The sequence below is a fragment of the Sporobolomyces koalae genome (genome assembly GCF_050403365.1).
Source record: "Sporobolomyces koalae JCM15063 DNA, S_koalae_JCM15063T_v1_ctg10, whole genome shotgun sequence".
Lineage (NCBI taxonomy): Eukaryota > Fungi > Basidiomycota > Microbotryomycetes > Sporidiobolales > Sporidiobolaceae > Sporobolomyces > Sporobolomyces koalae.
Window position 1 is genome coordinate 40,955 of NW_027481761.1, and position 16,042 is coordinate 56,996.

Genomic DNA, 16,042 nt, shown 5'->3' on the forward strand with positions numbered 1-16,042 from the left:
TCAATGTGCCGACAAAAGGTCAATCTCCTTTCGCAACTCGTTCAAGCTCATTTGTAACGATGCGGCGTCTTCAAACTGTCTCCGTGCGTTCGCGTCTTCGAGGTACGACTGTACGAGCCTCTCTTGCCTGTCGTTTCATACAGTTATTCGTCAGTCTATGGGAATCGCTTGCGGAACATAAATCAAAAGGTCAGGTTGTCACGTACTCGAGCAAGACCTGCAACGGTGATTCTTCTCCCTGAGCTTGTTCCGATCGAGCTGTCGCTCCATCAAGAGTCGAACCTGCTCCAACTTGACCGACCGTTTCCCTCATTTTCTTCAACTCGTCCTCGTTCAACAAACTCTGCAAACTCTTGACCGGTCCCGTTGACGTTTGATCTCCAGCCCTGTCGTCGTCACGATTGCTATCGGGGCGGATATTCCCTGGTTTTGATCGTTTGCCCGAAATCTCTTCGACGGATCCTAGCGATCTCAACAATGCGAGTTTGTCTCCCAACCATCCCGTCGCCCTCGTACCGAGAGCTTTTTGTAACCTTTCGAGCTCTCGACGACCCGGTTTCGACCCTCCTTCGCGATCCGAGTTCGAAGTGGTTGAAGAGAGCGACAATAGTCGTTTCGAGAGGGTGTCGTACGAGGCCAAGTTGGTGAGCAATCGAGCCCGTAGTGCGTTTGTTTGAGAAACCGAGGGGGGCATTCCGTTCCTCGTCGATTCAGGATTTCTATTGTACAACGAGATGCATCATGATGAATTCTGGTGGGTCGTCTAATGCAAAAAGGCAAAAGGAGGCTTACTGGAGGCCAAACGCGAGTTCTTGAAAGTCGACCAGAGACTGATCGATTTCGGCTTCGAGTTCGATCAGGACGTTGTACAGTTTCAGCCAGTTTGGAGTGTCGAGAGGGAGATTCTTGAGTTGATTGCGTCTAGAATTCATTGTCAGAGCGCGAAATCATCTCGTGAGTGAGCGAGTGAACTTCTCGCAAACAAGACTGATGGGAAAGAAGTTGAGAGCTTACAAGACGACGGTCAAACAGTCTCTGCAGACTCTAACTTTCTTTCTCGGTTCGTCTTGATCCGGCTTCTGCTTTGTCGCTGCAATTCGCTGCGACTGTTCCTGCTGCGAATTTCGACTCGCAGGTGGTCCGAGAACCGCATCGAGACTGAGATCCTGTTCGACTGGAGGAACTTCAACCACGATGCCGGTTCTCCTGTGAAATTCCTTCGCTTCGCTCATTGCCGAAAACCCTTTCCTGTGCGAGGAGGTTGGTGCCGACGAGATGTAAGTGAAGAACGTTGAACATCTTTCGTTGCGCTGGACTATTTTGCGAGCTGGAGGTCCGGGAGTCGCCGAGCTTGCAGCGTTCGAAGCTAAAGATGGCGAGGCGGGCGTCGGAGGAGGAGGTGGGGTTGGCGGTAGGAAACAAACGATTCGACCACACAACCGACAGTGATGTTTCCGAGTGATCAAGCCAAAACTGGCCCTGTGTTGTTACAAACTTGCATTAGCTCAAAGTTTAGGCTCAGAAGCAAGCATGCAGAAGGAGAGACTTGCGAGCAGATTTGACACTCCTTGACAAGTTTGTCCTCCTGCCATTTAACCAGTTTTTGTTCCTCCTTCTCGAGAGCCGAACTCGTGCCGGCTGCAGCCAGTCCAGCAGCTATGGTTCCAGTTGCGAGGTTCGAGATACTCGTTCTGAACAAGCTCTTGGCTGAAGAGGCGGGGTCGTTCAGGATCGAACTGAGGGACGAAGACGAAGACGAGGAACGGTTCAGCCGGGGTGGAGGAACAGACTGGTTCGTGTCGGTCGAAGGAAAATGAAGTTCGACAAGCTGTAATAGGAAACATGGCGTCAAGACAAAGGAGGAGGCACTCCGGTAAGATGTAGGGGATCAAAACCGGCGAGCTTACTTTATCGAGCCTGCGCTCGAGTCTCTCCTCGTCGCCGAGCTTCTCCCGACGCAAACGTTTGCGAGCCTGGGCAAATTCGGTTGTCCGGTCCGCCCTGACGCCCAGGGGCTGAAAGGTTCCGAGGTACGGCATCGTTTGCCCCGGTGGTATCGATTGAGGTCGACTCGGCGGTCGCTTCGTCGGTGACGGAGGCCCTTGAGGAGTTGCACTACGCGATTCAGTTGGCGGTCTTGGCGAAGGGGAGAACGGCAGCGTGTGCGGCGGGATCGGCGAGTGCGAAGGAGGCGACACGGCGCGATGATTAGGAAACGGCGACGACGAGTTCTGAGCGGGAGACCTCGACAGTCCCGAAGTCGAGCTGTTCGAGGCGAACGACGATGCCGAGGTCCACTGGTTCGCGATGAGCGCAGGTCGGTCGAGCGTGGTGCCGACGCGCGGTTGCGGCTGCTTCAGCCAACTGTCCCCACGCGCATGTCCGTTTCCATGGGGACTCGGGCGTGTGAGCGATCCCGTACGGACATGGTACGCTGCCGAGGTTGATGACGAAGGTGGAGCTGCTCCAGCCGACGACGGAACCTGGGGTGATTGCTGCTGCTGTAGCTGGGATAGCGACGCGATCGACGACTGTGTTGAATGTCGCTTGGGTGTGTACGCGACGTACGAAGGCGCGGGCGAGCTCATATGCAGGTGAACGGTAGAAAACAAAACAAGGCGCGCAGCGATCGACTCTTCTATCTCTCAGCACCGCTTGCTCACTTCTGCGGCCTGAATCTGACCTAGAGTAGAGGGTATGATACACGATGCAAGGAGCACATGCTGCAAGAGGAAACGCTTCTATTGTGGTCGCAACCATTCCTGCGGGAAATCCTTCAATCCGAGCGTCTTTTTCAGTTTGCGGTTCTTGCCCAACCGCTTCTTGATTCCCCTCAGGTCGAGCGGCACGTCCTCGAACGACTCTTTCGAGTTGCATGCTTCGGCGACCAACTTGTCGAGCGTGTCTGAGCACCACTTTTCGTTCATGCGCTCACTCGGGAACAACTCGCACGAGAGCTTGAACGTGCCTTCGCGGTCCCCGTGTTGCGTCGACAGGGACGGCGTGAACCTCGGTCCGGCGAGCAGTTTGAACTTGTGTAGCTGTTTCGGGTTCGACGCTAATTCGAGTTGCGACACGGGGACCGAGATGGTCACTTTGCGCGAAGCCGGGTGCGACTCGCCCTGATAGTGCTGGTGTCGCACTTGAACAAAGTGAGTCGACGAAGGAGGAGGTTGGAACGGTTGACGGAAGGCGACTAGACCGCATTTGTCCCGAGGTCAGCAATTTGGTCACCTCGCCCCGAGACGAGAGCGCAAGGCTCGCTCGCTCGGTCGATCATTCGCAACTCACCGAGATCCTTGAACTGGAGCTGCTCGAGGCGCAGGTAGTGCAGGATTTTGCGTTGCTTCTCCATCTTGAGCAGCGTCGGGCGCGTGAGCGGGAAGTCGAACGGAGCGGCTCCAGGTCCGACCATGTTGGCCATATCGAGCGGGTCCTTGGACGGGTTGAACGAGGTCGGCCGACGCGCGAGGACTGTTCTCGAGCCGGCGAACGACATGCTTGCAGAGGGACGCATTGCTCCGAGATGGCTGGAGTTTGTAGGAGAGCTTGCTTCTATAGGTCGACGATGACGACGAGGATCACTCTCGAACCGAAGCGGAAAGGGCTCTGGATGGCGCCGCGAGTGAATCGGGGAATCGCAAGGCGCGAAGATCAGGCGAAAGGCTGGAGATGCATATCGTCGCCTCAGCTCTCCATCTCTCGCGACGACCTGCGACCTATCAAGTACTCGCTCTCTGTTGCGACTCTACGATCCCGCCGCGAACGAAGCAGTGCGCGCGACCGCGTTCTCCGTGTTTGCTCAACGATCTCGCCTCGCTACGCGCGTTGAACGATGGCGTACCCGTACCAGCATGATCAAGACCACTACGGCGCGAGCAAGGAGCAGTTCTACCCGCCGTATACCTCGTCCGACTTTGTCAGCCCCGAGCGGGACGGAGGAGGGATCCCGGGAGGTCGTCAACCACCTCACCACGCGAGCTATCCCCCGCAGCTGAACGACTACAGTCAGTACGATGACGCAGAGAGTCTCAAGTACTACCCTCCGACCATGACTCAGGGCGGCAATCAGGTGCCCGTCACGCGAGGTTCGATCGCCGCACAGGTTCGTTTCCCTTGTTCCTATCCATCCCTCGCTCAGGTTGCTCACGTCTCGTTGCGTCGGACCTAGATGGCAGCGGAAGGTCAGATCCCCAAAAAGGAAGGACTGCGCATGTTTCGCAAGGACGAACACGCAGGTGCGCTCACCCGAGGCGGTCGGGCGAGGTGTTGCGGCAGGGTCGTCTGTTGCACCATCATGCTCGTGATCCTCATCATCGTCGGCATCGTTGCTGCGTTCTTCCGTGAGTGCCTCGGCCACCATCTCTTATTCTTCGAAAACTCGCCCTGATGCGTCTTTCGATCGTCCAGTTTGGGTCAAGCCACCAGATGTCAGCTTCAACGGGATCGAACCTCCGAGGGACGGCAACGAAGTGACAGTCGTCGGTTCCGGATTCAACATCAACGTGCGACTGAATGTGAGTGCACCCTGTCCGCCAGCTGTTCTCGTTCGAGAGCCCTGACCTTTGCTGCTTGACTCAACAGATCGGTGTCATCAATCCCAACTGTGAGGCTTCTCTTGAGTTCTCGTGTCGCTCGTGAGTATTAAGCTGATCCCTGTAAGCAGTCTTTGGCGCAAACTTTGACTCGATCTCTGCCACGGCGTACTATCCGACTAAACCGAACGACGCGATCGGTGGTGGCACGCTCAACAATGTCGACATTCCAAGGAACTCCAAGTGAGCCCCATTGTTGTGGTGCCGATTGCACGGCAAAAAGCCGAACTGACTTTGCGCCTGTGCCATTTCCGCTTGTCCCAGTTCTACGATTCACTTCCCGTTCTCGATCAATTATACGACGAGCTACGATCCTAACCTGTCGGTTCTCAAGGACATGGCGACCAAGTGCGGATTCTTGGGCTCGGGTGGAAAGTCGGATCTCAAGGTCAACTACAAGGTCAAGACGAAAGTCAAGGTCATTGCCGTTTCGGTTTCGCCAACGTGAGCCAATCCTCGAGAAACTTTTCTTGACCGCTTGCATAGTTACTTACGAGCTGTTGTTGCAGATTCTCGAGCTCGGCCTCGTTTGCGTGCCCATTGTCAGAATCCGACTTGCAAGGGTTCCTCGGTTCATCCGACCTGTCCTCGCTCGGACTTGGGTCACTCACCTCTGCGCTCGGAGGAGGAGGAAGATTGCGTGAACGTGCGGCACTCGAAGCTGAAGCGAACCTCGCCTTGACCAAGGTGTTTGAACGAGGCTGGCAAGTGTTGCAGGAACAACAGCACGAAGCCCTCGACCGCAGGGCGGTTGCGACAAACCCAAAGGGCAAGGAAGTCTTGTTTCCCGGGAGAAAGTTCAGGATTGGGACTCTGGGCCCCTTGGTGCCGATACCGCCTCCTCACTGAACAAAGATGATCGATCACAGTGGGTTGATCTGGCCAACAACTTTTGCGGGCCTTGTGTACACATGGACACTATATGCTTTTCCGATTTAACGCCCTCTTTCCGTCTCCCGTAGCCGATCTGCGACTCCTACGCGCTCTATAGGTCGGGACCGTGGCGAGATTGTTTCCCGTGTACCACTGTTTGTGACCGTGTCTGTTTGTGTTCTTGCCTCTCTTTTTCTTGACAATGTGAATTGCATAGACTCTAGCTCGATCCTCCTGGAGAAATCTCGAGTGAAATTGTTAATCGATGTTAATCGGGACAATGAGGAGAATTAGGAAGCAAATCAAAAACCCGGGGGGCGCTTCCACCACGCGCCGACGACAACAATCGCACGACCAACGGTCACGAGTCGATCCCGTCGAACTTTGTCTGTACTCGCCCGCGCAGAGCTAGTAGGCCCCCGATCAAGCTCTCGACGCTCGAGGTTGCGCGAGCCAGTCCACAAGTTTCGAACCCGACCCACCCACCTCCTCCGTCGTCTCGCGTACCTCGAACCCCCTCTCGGCACCGACGCTCCGTCGCTTCCCGTTGACCATCCTCTTCTATCTCGTCTACAACCGCACCCGACTCGCGTCGTAGTCACCTCGAGACGCGAACCCGTCGAGACTCAACATGACTTCACACGTAGTCACCTCGTCGTCGAACCACCATCAATCGTCGCATGGCTCGTCTAGCAACTCGAGTTCGAACGTGATCGGAGTGCACTTCAGAGTCGGGAGGAAGATCGGAGAGGGTTCGTTCGGAGTCATCTTTGAAGGTCAGTTCTCTCTCCATCTTGGACGCTGGTTCCCCTTGAATCGGTGCAAGCCTGCGTCATCTCGCGCTCGCCACAATCATTGGTGTACTCTGAAACACGCGATTGGACTACGCGAGTTGCCTGCACGAGGGGCACAAACCCCGGATCTTTCGGAACCCTGACCTGAAACCACGCGGACGACAGGTACGAACCTGTTGAACAGCCAAACGGTCGCGATCAAGTTTGTAAGCACATCTCTCAATGACCGTTTCTGGGACAAAAGGGATATCGTCCGTCGCAGGAGCGAACTTGAATTGGCGAGTCAAGGTGCAACAGAGGGAGGAGAGTTCAGGCTGTTGAAACATTGCGAAGAAGCACGGACTCTTGAGCAAATTGGGGCTTTGCTGATTTGTACGTTCGCTTGTGGCTGTAGGAACCGCGCAAGAGTGATGCACCGCAATTGAGGGACGAATACCGGACCTACAAAATCTTGGCAGGCTCTCGTCAGTCCCGCTCGATATTTTTGCCTGCCTATCTATTGCGATTTCTGACCGCGAACCATCTCGGACACGTAAGATGGAGTGCCCCAGGTTCATTACTTTGGTCAGGAAGGACTGCACAATGTCCTCGTGATCGACCTGCTCGGACCTTCCCTCGAAGACTTGTTCGACATGTGCGGCAGAAAATTCTCGATCAAGACTGTAGTCATGACCGCGAAACAAATGGTGCGTCGATCCTGTCAACAGCCGATTCTCCTCTTTCCAACTGACGATTTCGCGCGAATTGTTCAGCTGAGTCGAGTCCAAACGATTCACGAGAAGAACCTGATCTATCGCGATATCAAACCCGACAATTTCTTGATCGGTCGACCGGGCACCAAGATGGCCAACGTGGTGCACGTGGTCGATTTCGGTATGGCGAAACAGTACCGAGACCCGAAAACGAAGCAACACATCCCGTACCGCGAACGCAAATCGTTGTCGGGCACGGCTCGATACATGAGTATCAACACGCATTTGGGACGAGGTGAGTTGAATCGTTCGAGCAAAAACAACGCACGGAGAAATCTAACCGCTTTCTCTTCTGAGCGCAGAACAATCCCGAAGAGATGATCTCGAAGCGCTCGGACACGTGTTCATGTATTTCTTGAGAGGAGGACTACCGTGGCAAGGGCTCAAAGCAGCGACGAACAAGCAAAAGTACGAAAAGATTGGCGAGAAGAAACAGAGCACCCCGATCAAAGAGCTCGCAGAAGGCTTCCCAGGTGCGACCGATACCCTCTCACGTGTTCTTGAAGAAAACGTGCAACTGACGACATGTACGCTGCGCAGAGGAATTCGCAATCTACCTAAACTACGTGCGCAAGTTGGGCTTTGAAGAAACGCCCGATTATGATTTCCTGCGGGAACTGTTCACCAAAGTTCTCAAGAACTCGGGAGAAGTTGAAGATGGAGTGTACGACTGGATGTTGCTCAACAACGGCAAAGGATGGGAAGCGGGAGTGAGTCGAGTCTCCCTTCCCTCTCTGGTCCCTGTTCTGCGGGATCTGATCGCATTTCTTGATTCTTCTAGTCCTCCTCGGTTCTCAGTCAGTCTGGAGGCTACGACTCGCGTCATCACCGTCAACCTCGAGACCGCGAACGTGAGCGCGAGCGAGCAGAACGCCATGCCCAACGGGCCGCTGCTGCCGCTGCCGCTGCTGCTGCTGGCTCGGGTGCCGGAACTGGCACTTCGACTCCGACGCAACCTACACCAGCAGCGATCGCTCGGGAGAACTCTAAAGTCGGCCGACAGGCATCTGCGAACGCGACTCCGCAACCGAATGCGAGCGCGGTTGCGGTCAAGGGCGTTCAACCGCCATCGGGACCGAACTCGGCTGGACTGAACGCGAGTGGGTCCAAGGCGGGCAGAGGGTCGCACCCGTACGCTGCGAACGGTACCGGGTACGAGCGCGGACCAGAAGGGTACGAACCGGCGGGAACGGCTGCGTACCGAAACGGACAGAACCAAGCGCAGCAACCTATGGTCTCGCAGAACACGACGGGCGCCCAGGGAGTTCAGCAAGATTACCAGGCACACCAGGAGGAGGAGAAGAGCGGCTTCTCGCTCATCAAACTCTTGACGTGCCGATGCGGTTAGAACCTCGCGCCGATCCCCAACCCACCTCTCGACATACCTCTATTCTCCTCTCTCTCGAGTCTCGTGATGCGATTATACAATTCCAGCCATTTTCACTTGTCCTTTCCTCTCCCGCAAGTTATACCCATCGCCGCTCCAATTTTTTCCGTCTTCTCACACCGCTGCCCTCATTGCGTCTCAGTCGTCTTTTTCTCTTTTGTTTTCCCCCCATTTCTCTTTCCGCTTCTGCCCTCTCTCGGCCCCCCAAAACAGTCCTTTTCGATACCAGTCTGCCATTCCTGTGCTTGCCTATTCTTTGCTCTTCTCTCTGTTCTCGTCTCTCTCGCGTCTCCTCCCGATACTATTGTGACGAATAATAACTCCTTCATGAGCACTACAAGGAACGAGAAAATGTGTGTACAGTGAAGAAAAGCGACGGGACCAAGTGGAACAAAGAAACAGGGAAAAAAAAGCGGCAAATGTCGAGGAAAAACGAATGGTTGAAGCGAAACCCAGGGGACTTGTGTACGAAGCACTCAGAATTCCATCGCGCCGGCGAATGCTTGAGCTGGAAGCGATTGGGTCCTGCCAAACGATCTCTTGCCAGCAATCTTGCGTGCACCTCCAAACATGCTCGGAAGGGTCGAAGCGACCTCGTCTTCCCCTTCGTCCTCGACGTCTGTTGCGACCATTTCGTCATCGTCGTCGCCAAGTTCGCCATCACGCTGCTCGTCCTCGTGTGCTCGTTTCGCTCGTTGTGTCGTAGCGGTCGTGTTTGAGTTTTGCGAAAAAGCGCCGAATCCACTCGAGCTCTCACCAAACACCTCGTCTAGATCGAACCCGTCTCCATCTCCCACATTGTCTCCAGCTTGTCCCGAAGATGTCACTGACGTTCCGAACCCTGCTTCTGAACCAAACAACCCACTCCCAACTCTCGAGTTTGAGCGCGAATGCGATTCGGTCGAACCGGTTTCCCACATGGGTTGCAATTCGTTCGGACGTTTGCCATCCGTGTACACGAGGTTCAGGATGTCTTGGTTTGTTTGGAACGGAGGGAACATGGTTGGACCTCGTTGCGCAGCAGGGTTCGAGAATGACAAGACTGGTTCCGTGCGGGACGGTCCGAGAGGGCGTCGTGCGTTGAGTCCAGATTTCGGTGGCAGCGTGTGACCTTGAGCGACGGCTGACAACAGGGATAAGGGTACGCGAGTCAGCGATCGCTTGTAACGTAGAAGCGAGAACATCCAACCGAGAAGGGGGCAACGGAATTCGAGAGACTGACCTGCGCGAGCTTGCAACGCTCGGAACCCAATGTTGGCTTCGTAGCCTGTCTGTGCTTGTCTCGCCATTGAACCACGGATGTCGGTAGGGTCTCGTGCAGGTGCTGGAGCCTGAGCCATCGAAGCTCGCTTGGTCGGGGACGGCAACGAGTCGGACATTCGGTAGTTTTGGTTGTGGACGCGTCAAAAGGATACTCAAGCAAGATGAGTTGCTGGACGTAGCGCTCGACGAGGTTGGCGCGTGTCCCTCGGCAGAAAGTTGAGGGAGAACGACCCGCGACGCGCGTCCTTTCCTCTTCTCTTCCCGAGATTCGATCAGGCCCGGATCAGTGTAGATCGTAGATATCTACTGCTACAATGACCGTGTCGACGCGTGTGCAAGGTCGACTTGATTGACTGAACCTGCCTCGTCCAACAAGCTACTCTCGGTCCATCCTCCTTTGACCAGTATAGGACTTCGATTGAACAGGAGGACGAGCGCGTATCGCCTTTCGTACTGGGCACGCTGCGGGTCAGCTGCGAAACGAAGCAGAGCATGTCGGGACATGGCTCAAATACGCTCCAATCAAGAACGCTACTCTCCTTCCTCATTGGGTATTGAGCTGTCTCGCTTCACACTCGACGAAGAGCACACTGTCGAGCTGATCTTTTGCGTCAAGAGCTCGAAACGGTTTACGTGTTGAAGCACTCCAGACCCGACATAGCTATTCGCTTTCGATCCTGTCCAAGCGCGGTTTATCGAGGGCACCCGCTTCCTCAGGCCGATCAGCCACTCCCAGCAGCGACCAGTGCGGTCGAGACACGATCAAACGGTCGTGGGTACTGGCGTACAATCAGAGAAACGGTTGTAGCTTGTTCCTTTCTGAGTCACAAGCCTGAACGCAATTCCGGCACGTTGTCACGTGGGTCTCGTCTGCGTACTTTGTTCACCTACGCGAAGCCGGCTGCGCAGTGCGCGTTCTCGAAGCTGTTTTGCCTGCGAAGAGCTCGGGGATTCCCTTCTTTTTTGAAATTGTCAGCGTCCAACTCCACGTTTTCTTGCGCTGCGTTTTGCAACTCTTTTCCAGTATAGCATGGAGAGTCAAAGCACAAGGGTAACGGAAGGAAAAAGAAGACGAAAAAAATGTGGAAACTTCTTACGTAGACTCCAATGAACCCACCCCCTGGCCTCGCATTCGCAGCCCACCACGGTCCCGCAACTCTCTCGCTCGATCACCAGCCGTATGCAACGCTGAACACTACAGAGTCAGCAAGTCAATCATGTCTCCCCCCTCCTCGCCCGGTCGTCGTGTGTCGCCTACCCGCGAGCACGACTCTCAGCACTCGTCGCCCCGACCTCAGAGTGAGCTGGGCCTGCCCGATGAGCACTCGCAGCGACAACGAGACCAGGATGCATACTTGGCGCAGAGCATGACGCTCGCAGCGCAGCCGACTCGCAACCGATCGAGCACTCTGCTCAACGCCGATCAACGCACAACCTCGGCCGGGAATGGTATCTCGCTCGGACAGCAAGAAGCTCAACGCGAATCGTTCCATCGCGGCGTGAGCAGCGGCACGATTCAGACGGTACAGCCGCACGGAGGCGATTCGTCGAGGAGACGGCCTTCCGTCAGCGTCGCTCCCGATGCGACGGATGCGATGGGCCACCTCGCCGACGACCTCGAGCGCGAGGATCGCGAGGAAGAAGGGCACCACGATGATCACGAAGAGCACAGCTACTACGGTCGCGATGCGGCTCTCGGAGGGAACGGCAGAGGCGGCGCGGCCGGCTCACGAGTGGGCAGCGGCATGCGTGCGAACGTCACTCCTCGATCCGCGGCAGCTGCGAGGTTCTACCGCCATCAACGCAACTTGAGCGACTCGAGCATCGATAGCCAAGGCGGAGCGTATATCGACCATCGTCGCCAACCGCACTCCCTCTCGACCGTGACCCCGCGAGGCGGAGGAATGGCTCGTAGCCCCGAGGCGGTTTACGGCAGTGCCAGAAAGTCTAGTGCGCTGCGGCGCTTCAGCATCGAGGGTGGTCAAGGACTCGGGCGATCCCCGATCTCGTCGCGCCCATTCGGCAATGACAGTATCCCTGCCATCCGCGCTTCCCGCTCGCCTGGGTACGGAGATGAAGACGCGATCGTCGACGATCACGACGACGACTTGCACACGTCTGACCGACCATACCTCACGAGGCATGACTCGCGCAAGTCTTACCGCTCGAACGCCTCTCGACACTCGCACGAGCTCGACGATCACGACCACGTTCGAGACGACCCCGCCTTCCCCGTCGACCTCTCTCGTCCCGGATCTGGATTCGGCAAGCCCGAAGACGACATTTGCTTCCCGGCCCATGGCGCTGCTGCCGAAATGGACTACATGGAGGACCACCACGGCGAAGTCGGAATGCCAGGAGTGTTGCCCAACTTTCCGTACCCGTTCGACTTTTCGATTCTGGAGGAATTTGCCACGGAAGAGCGCGAAGCATCTGGCAAGCCGATTCCAGCCGCTCGACGACGCGGAGGAGCTGGCCAAGGCGGAGAGAGCTCGTCGACTTCGCCTCCCAGCTATGGCATCTCGTCATCGAACTCCAAATCGAACCCGAGGACAGGAGCATTCAGCAGCGGTAGCGAGGGCGAGGCGCCGAGGACGATGGGAGGACGTCGCAGACGCTTGAGTGAGAGCGTCGCCCCTGGTCGACACCGGCCAAAGGTCGCCTTGTTTGAGGGATCAGGAGACGCTGCAGGAGATTCGCAACCACCCACGTTCCGAAGCATCCTCGACACACGCACTCCCCTCCTCTCTGCCGACAAGCGCAACCCGAGCGATACTGGCTACGGTACAGGACGATCACGCGCCAACGACCGCAAGCCTCACGGTCCTCGACCATACCGCTTTTCGTTCTACTCGAATGCACTCCCTTCGACGATTCACGCTCGCTCGCTCGCCGAGATTCCTGGAGAAGGGCAGACTTTCGAAGAACTCTTCATCGGTCGAAAGGAGAACCAGTACGAGGATGACCTCGCGCACGTCGGTCTCGATCCTCGACTCGCTCAGTTCCGCAACTCGAACTCGCAATCGGGTACGAGCACGCCAAACTTAAACGGAGCTGCCGCAGGTTCAGTTTCGGGATCCGTCAACGGATCGGGCCCGATGGGTGCACCAGCAGGGGTTCCTACCTCGAAGGGAGACAAGCAGCGCACGGCCGTCATGCGAAGCGACGCCGACGCCGAGTCCAACACGTGGTGGCTCGATGTCATGTGCCCGACTGATGCCGAAATGAAGGTTCTTAGCAAAGTGAGTTTCCTGCCTCGTCGTCTGTTTCCTGTCGTCACTTGACTCATGATGAACTCGTTTGTGTCGCGCACTCAGGTCTTTGGAATTCACCCCCTCACGACTGAGGATATCCAAATGGAGGAAACTCGCGAGAAAATTGAGCTCTTCCGCAACTACTACTTTGTCTGTTTCCGCTCTTTCGAGCAGGATCCGTACTCGCCGACGTACCTCGAACCTCTCAACATGTACATTATCGTCTTCCGTGAGGGAACCCTCTCGGTTAGTCTCGGCCGTCATTCTTTCGCTCGGTGGCTGCTATTCGTCCTGACATTCTTCATAAACACACAGTTCCACTTCCGAGGCACACCGCATCCTCAGAACGTGCGCAGACGTATCAAGCAGCTCAAAGACTACATCAACGTCACGTCTGATTGGATCTCTTACGCCCTGATCGATGACATTACCGATGCCTTTGGTCCTCTCATCCAAAACATCGAATACGAGGTCGACAGTATCGATGAGCTGGTACTGATTTTGAAAGAGGCTGAGCAGAGCGACATGCTGCGAAGGTATGTCGAGTTTGCTCGCTCTGTCCGTTTGGCGCGCGCGCCAGGCTGATCAGGCTTGTTTCGACAGGATCGGTACTTGTCGCAAAAAGGTCATGGGACTCTTGCGCCTCATGGGCAACAAGGCAGACGTCGTCAAGGGACTATCGAAGCGATGCAACGAGAATTGGTCCGTCGCTCCCAAGTCCGACATTGTGAGCCCCCTGGATCTCTTGTCAGCAGCTATCTTGACTTTCGACTGACCGGCTCCTTTCGCGTGTCGATAGGGACTCTATCTCTCCGATATCCAAGATCACATTACGACTTCTACCCAGAACTTGATCCACTATGAAAAGATTCTGTCCCGTTCGCACTCGAATTACCTCGCTCAGATTTCGATCGAGATGTATGTTTATCTTTTATCTGAAGGCCATCCTTTCCGCACAACTGGCTGACAGGCATGATCGCTTGACAGGACTGACGCAAACAACCAAATCAACGATGTCCTTTCGAAACTGACGGCTCTCGGTACCGTGCTCATCCCGGTAAGTTGCTTTCTAGCTCACTTGCCGAGCAATAACACTGATGCCTGCCCTCGCGGACTAGATGAACTTGGTTACGGGTCTCTGGGGAATGAACGTGCATGTGCCGGGTCAAGACGCTAGTGGTCTTGGATGGTTCTTCGGAGTGAGTCTCTTGAGGCCGACACGCTTTCTCGTGTTACCTGGACTGACTCGAGATGTGCTGCATAGATTCTCGGATGCCTTGGAGCTTTTGCGGTCGCGGGAGCCTACCTGACGTACAAGGTCTTTGTCAAACCCCAATAATCGTCCAGAGGCTCTTTTCCGTCAGAATCCGAATCTCGTCCCATCTCGTTCTGCTCCCCTCTCTTCTTTGTGCTCTCTTTTCTTACACGATCGCTAGCTCTCTCTGTCTCTCTATTACTTTTGATGGTCGAATACCCATACTCGCTTTCTTTCTTGTCGACCTCTGCTGTAGCTCTCAAGACCCCAATTGGACCAAACTCGTGTGCCTGTTCTCGCCGTCTTGTCGAAAGCATACTGTGCATGTCTGCTCCTCTTTGTGCTTTTTGTCTCTCCCTTTTCTCTCGATACATTAGGACAGTTTCCGAATGATGAATAAGAAAAAAAAGTTGCACAAAAGCCGTGTTTACTGTTCGGCCTTTACTTTCTTCTTCTTGGGAGTCTCGCCCTGTTCCTGCTCCTTGCGTTTCTTGTCCTTCTTGGCCTTCTTCTCTTCCTTCTTCCGTCTGATCTCAGCTTCCTCTTGTTGCTCCAACCCTTGTGTGACATCGTCCGTCGTCGCCATTTCCTGATCTTCTTCTCCTCCTTCTCCCGTCGCATCGTCTACACTGCTCACCAACAAGTTCTCTCTCGGTTCCAACACGACTCCATTGTGGTATTGACCTTGTCCACCCTGTTGTCCCATGCCACTCAACTCGAGTCGGAACTTGAGTCCAGCAGGTTGAGACCTCGTCGTTTTCTTTGAAGCGATCGCGACCGGGTCGAGGAGTTCAGGTGCAGACAAGATCGCACCGGGTACAGGGGAAGGTTGAGATGCGATCAAAGTCGAGTGGGAGAAAGAAGCGGCCGAAGGAAGGGATGCGAGTGCGGATGGGAGCGCTCGACGAATCGTCAGGGTTTGAGAAATCGGTCGAGGAGCTACAACAACACGAAACAGGAAAAAAAAAGAACAATGAGTTTACTCGTTTCATGGGTTGGGCAAGGGAACAAGAAGGTGCATTTACCTTGGAAGAGTTTGTTTTGAGCCGACTTTTTCGGCAAGAGGGGCAACACGTTGTCGAGTTCAGAAGGTTGGCCATGTTTCCGTTTGTTCGCAGGCGAGAGGTAGGCGTGATAGTCGGATTTCGAAGCAGTGAAAGTCGCGACGGGAGTTGCGCTGGTCGACTCGGCAGAGGAAGGCAACTGGATGGTGAGCTTGTCGAGATGTTTCGCTTTCAACTGTGATCACGACAATGAGTTTGATTACCCCTCGAATGCAATTCGGATCAGCTCAGGCAACTCACGCCTGCCGGAACTCGGACTGCCCACAGTTGCAGGTCCGGGTTGTTGTTGATCGTGTCCCAATCAATTGCGCTCTGGGTGGTCGTATCTTTTGCAAGTTTGAATCCTGCTGGAGGTGAGTATTTCCTGAGATTCCGAGGTCCAGCAAGAGGAGGGGTCAGTGAATCGAAGCGAGAGTGGGTGAGGGTTGCAACGCGGGACTGACTGCGTATGCGGGTCCACACGGCGGGCTTTCGGGACAGGGACGGGTTCTGGCGAGGCTGAGGACCTTCCCGAGGACGAAGAGGACGAGGCGCTGTCCGAATCGTTGTCGGATTCAGAAGAGTTGTCCTGACCAGAGCGAGACGACGCCGGGGACGAAGCTCGAGGCGCCTTGGTCACCTTGACTTTTGAATTCTTGGTAGTGGATTTGGCCATGTCGATACGCCGGGTTGAGGGGGTTGCAGGCGAGAGACGGTGCGCGAGGGTTTTTTTGCATCGCTTTCATCGCTGTCTCACCTCGCTTCGCCTCGAGTCGGACTCGCTTTCGCGAGTGATACACTTACTCGAGCTTGTCTGGTCGGTTGA

At 55.4% G+C, this 16,042-nt stretch overlaps 7 protein-coding genes across 7 annotated transcripts; 3 read left to right on the forward strand and 4 right to left on the reverse strand.

Moving 5' to 3' along the window:
• JCM15063_001430 (uncharacterized protein) lies at nt 1–2,588 on the reverse strand (the record flags this gene model as incomplete). Its single annotated transcript, XM_076677693.1, has 6 exons — nt 1–127; nt 207–719; nt 793–921; nt 1,015–1,479; nt 1,551–1,828; nt 1,908–2,588. The coding sequence occupies 6 exons, from the start codon at nt 2,586–2,588 to the stop codon at nt 1–3; spliced, it is 2,193 nt and encodes a 730-aa protein (XP_076535017.1).
• Nucleotides 2,589–2,741: 153 nt separating this feature from the next.
• On the reverse strand, nt 2,742–3,499 carry RSM24 (mitochondrial 37S ribosomal protein mS35 RSM24; the record flags this gene model as incomplete). The annotated part of the gene is made up of 2 exons (XM_076677694.1): nt 2,742–3,196; nt 3,292–3,499. 2 exons carry the CDS (start codon nt 3,497–3,499, stop codon nt 2,742–2,744), a joined length of 663 nt encoding a protein of 220 aa, XP_076535018.1.
• Nucleotides 3,500–3,835: 336 nt separating this feature from the next.
• Nucleotides 3,836–5,444, forward strand: JCM15063_001432 (uncharacterized protein; the record flags this gene model as incomplete). Its single annotated transcript, XM_076677695.1, has 7 exons — nt 3,836–4,105; nt 4,172–4,343; nt 4,411–4,517; nt 4,585–4,606; nt 4,667–4,778; nt 4,860–5,039; nt 5,105–5,444. 7 exons carry the CDS (start codon nt 3,836–3,838, stop codon nt 5,442–5,444), a joined length of 1,203 nt encoding a protein of 400 aa, XP_076535019.1.
• Nucleotides 5,445–6,099: 655 nt separating this feature from the next.
• JCM15063_001433 (casein kinase I homolog) lies at nt 6,100–8,362 on the forward strand (the record flags this gene model as incomplete). Its single annotated transcript, XM_076677696.1, has 8 exons — nt 6,100–6,244; nt 6,428–6,468; nt 6,657–6,726; nt 6,800–6,948; nt 7,015–7,249; nt 7,317–7,487; nt 7,555–7,724; nt 7,796–8,362. 8 exons carry the CDS (start codon nt 6,100–6,102, stop codon nt 8,360–8,362), a joined length of 1,548 nt encoding a protein of 515 aa, XP_076535020.1.
• A 515-nt stretch (nt 8,363–8,877) lies between these two features.
• JCM15063_001434 (uncharacterized protein) lies at nt 8,878–9,780 on the reverse strand (the record flags this gene model as incomplete). The annotated part of the gene is made up of 2 exons (XM_076677697.1): nt 8,878–9,524; nt 9,624–9,780. The coding sequence occupies 2 exons, from the start codon at nt 9,778–9,780 to the stop codon at nt 8,878–8,880; spliced, it is 804 nt and encodes a 267-aa protein (XP_076535021.1).
• Nucleotides 9,781–10,881: 1,101 nt separating this feature from the next.
• JCM15063_001435 (magnesium transporter CorA family protein) lies at nt 10,882–14,257 on the forward strand (the record flags this gene model as incomplete). The annotated part of the gene is made up of 8 exons (XM_076677698.1): nt 10,882–12,906; nt 12,982–13,164; nt 13,264–13,454; nt 13,522–13,645; nt 13,718–13,836; nt 13,906–13,975; nt 14,037–14,117; nt 14,183–14,257. The coding sequence occupies 8 exons, from the start codon at nt 10,882–10,884 to the stop codon at nt 14,255–14,257; spliced, it is 2,868 nt and encodes a 955-aa protein (XP_076535022.1).
• A 343-nt stretch (nt 14,258–14,600) lies between these two features.
• On the reverse strand, nt 14,601–15,892 carry JCM15063_001436 (uncharacterized protein; the record flags this gene model as incomplete). Its single annotated transcript, XM_076677699.1, has 4 exons — nt 14,601–15,112; nt 15,199–15,412; nt 15,478–15,601; nt 15,681–15,892. 4 exons carry the CDS (start codon nt 15,890–15,892, stop codon nt 14,601–14,603), a joined length of 1,062 nt encoding a protein of 353 aa, XP_076535023.1.
• Between the last annotated feature and the right edge of the window lie 150 nt (nt 15,893–16,042).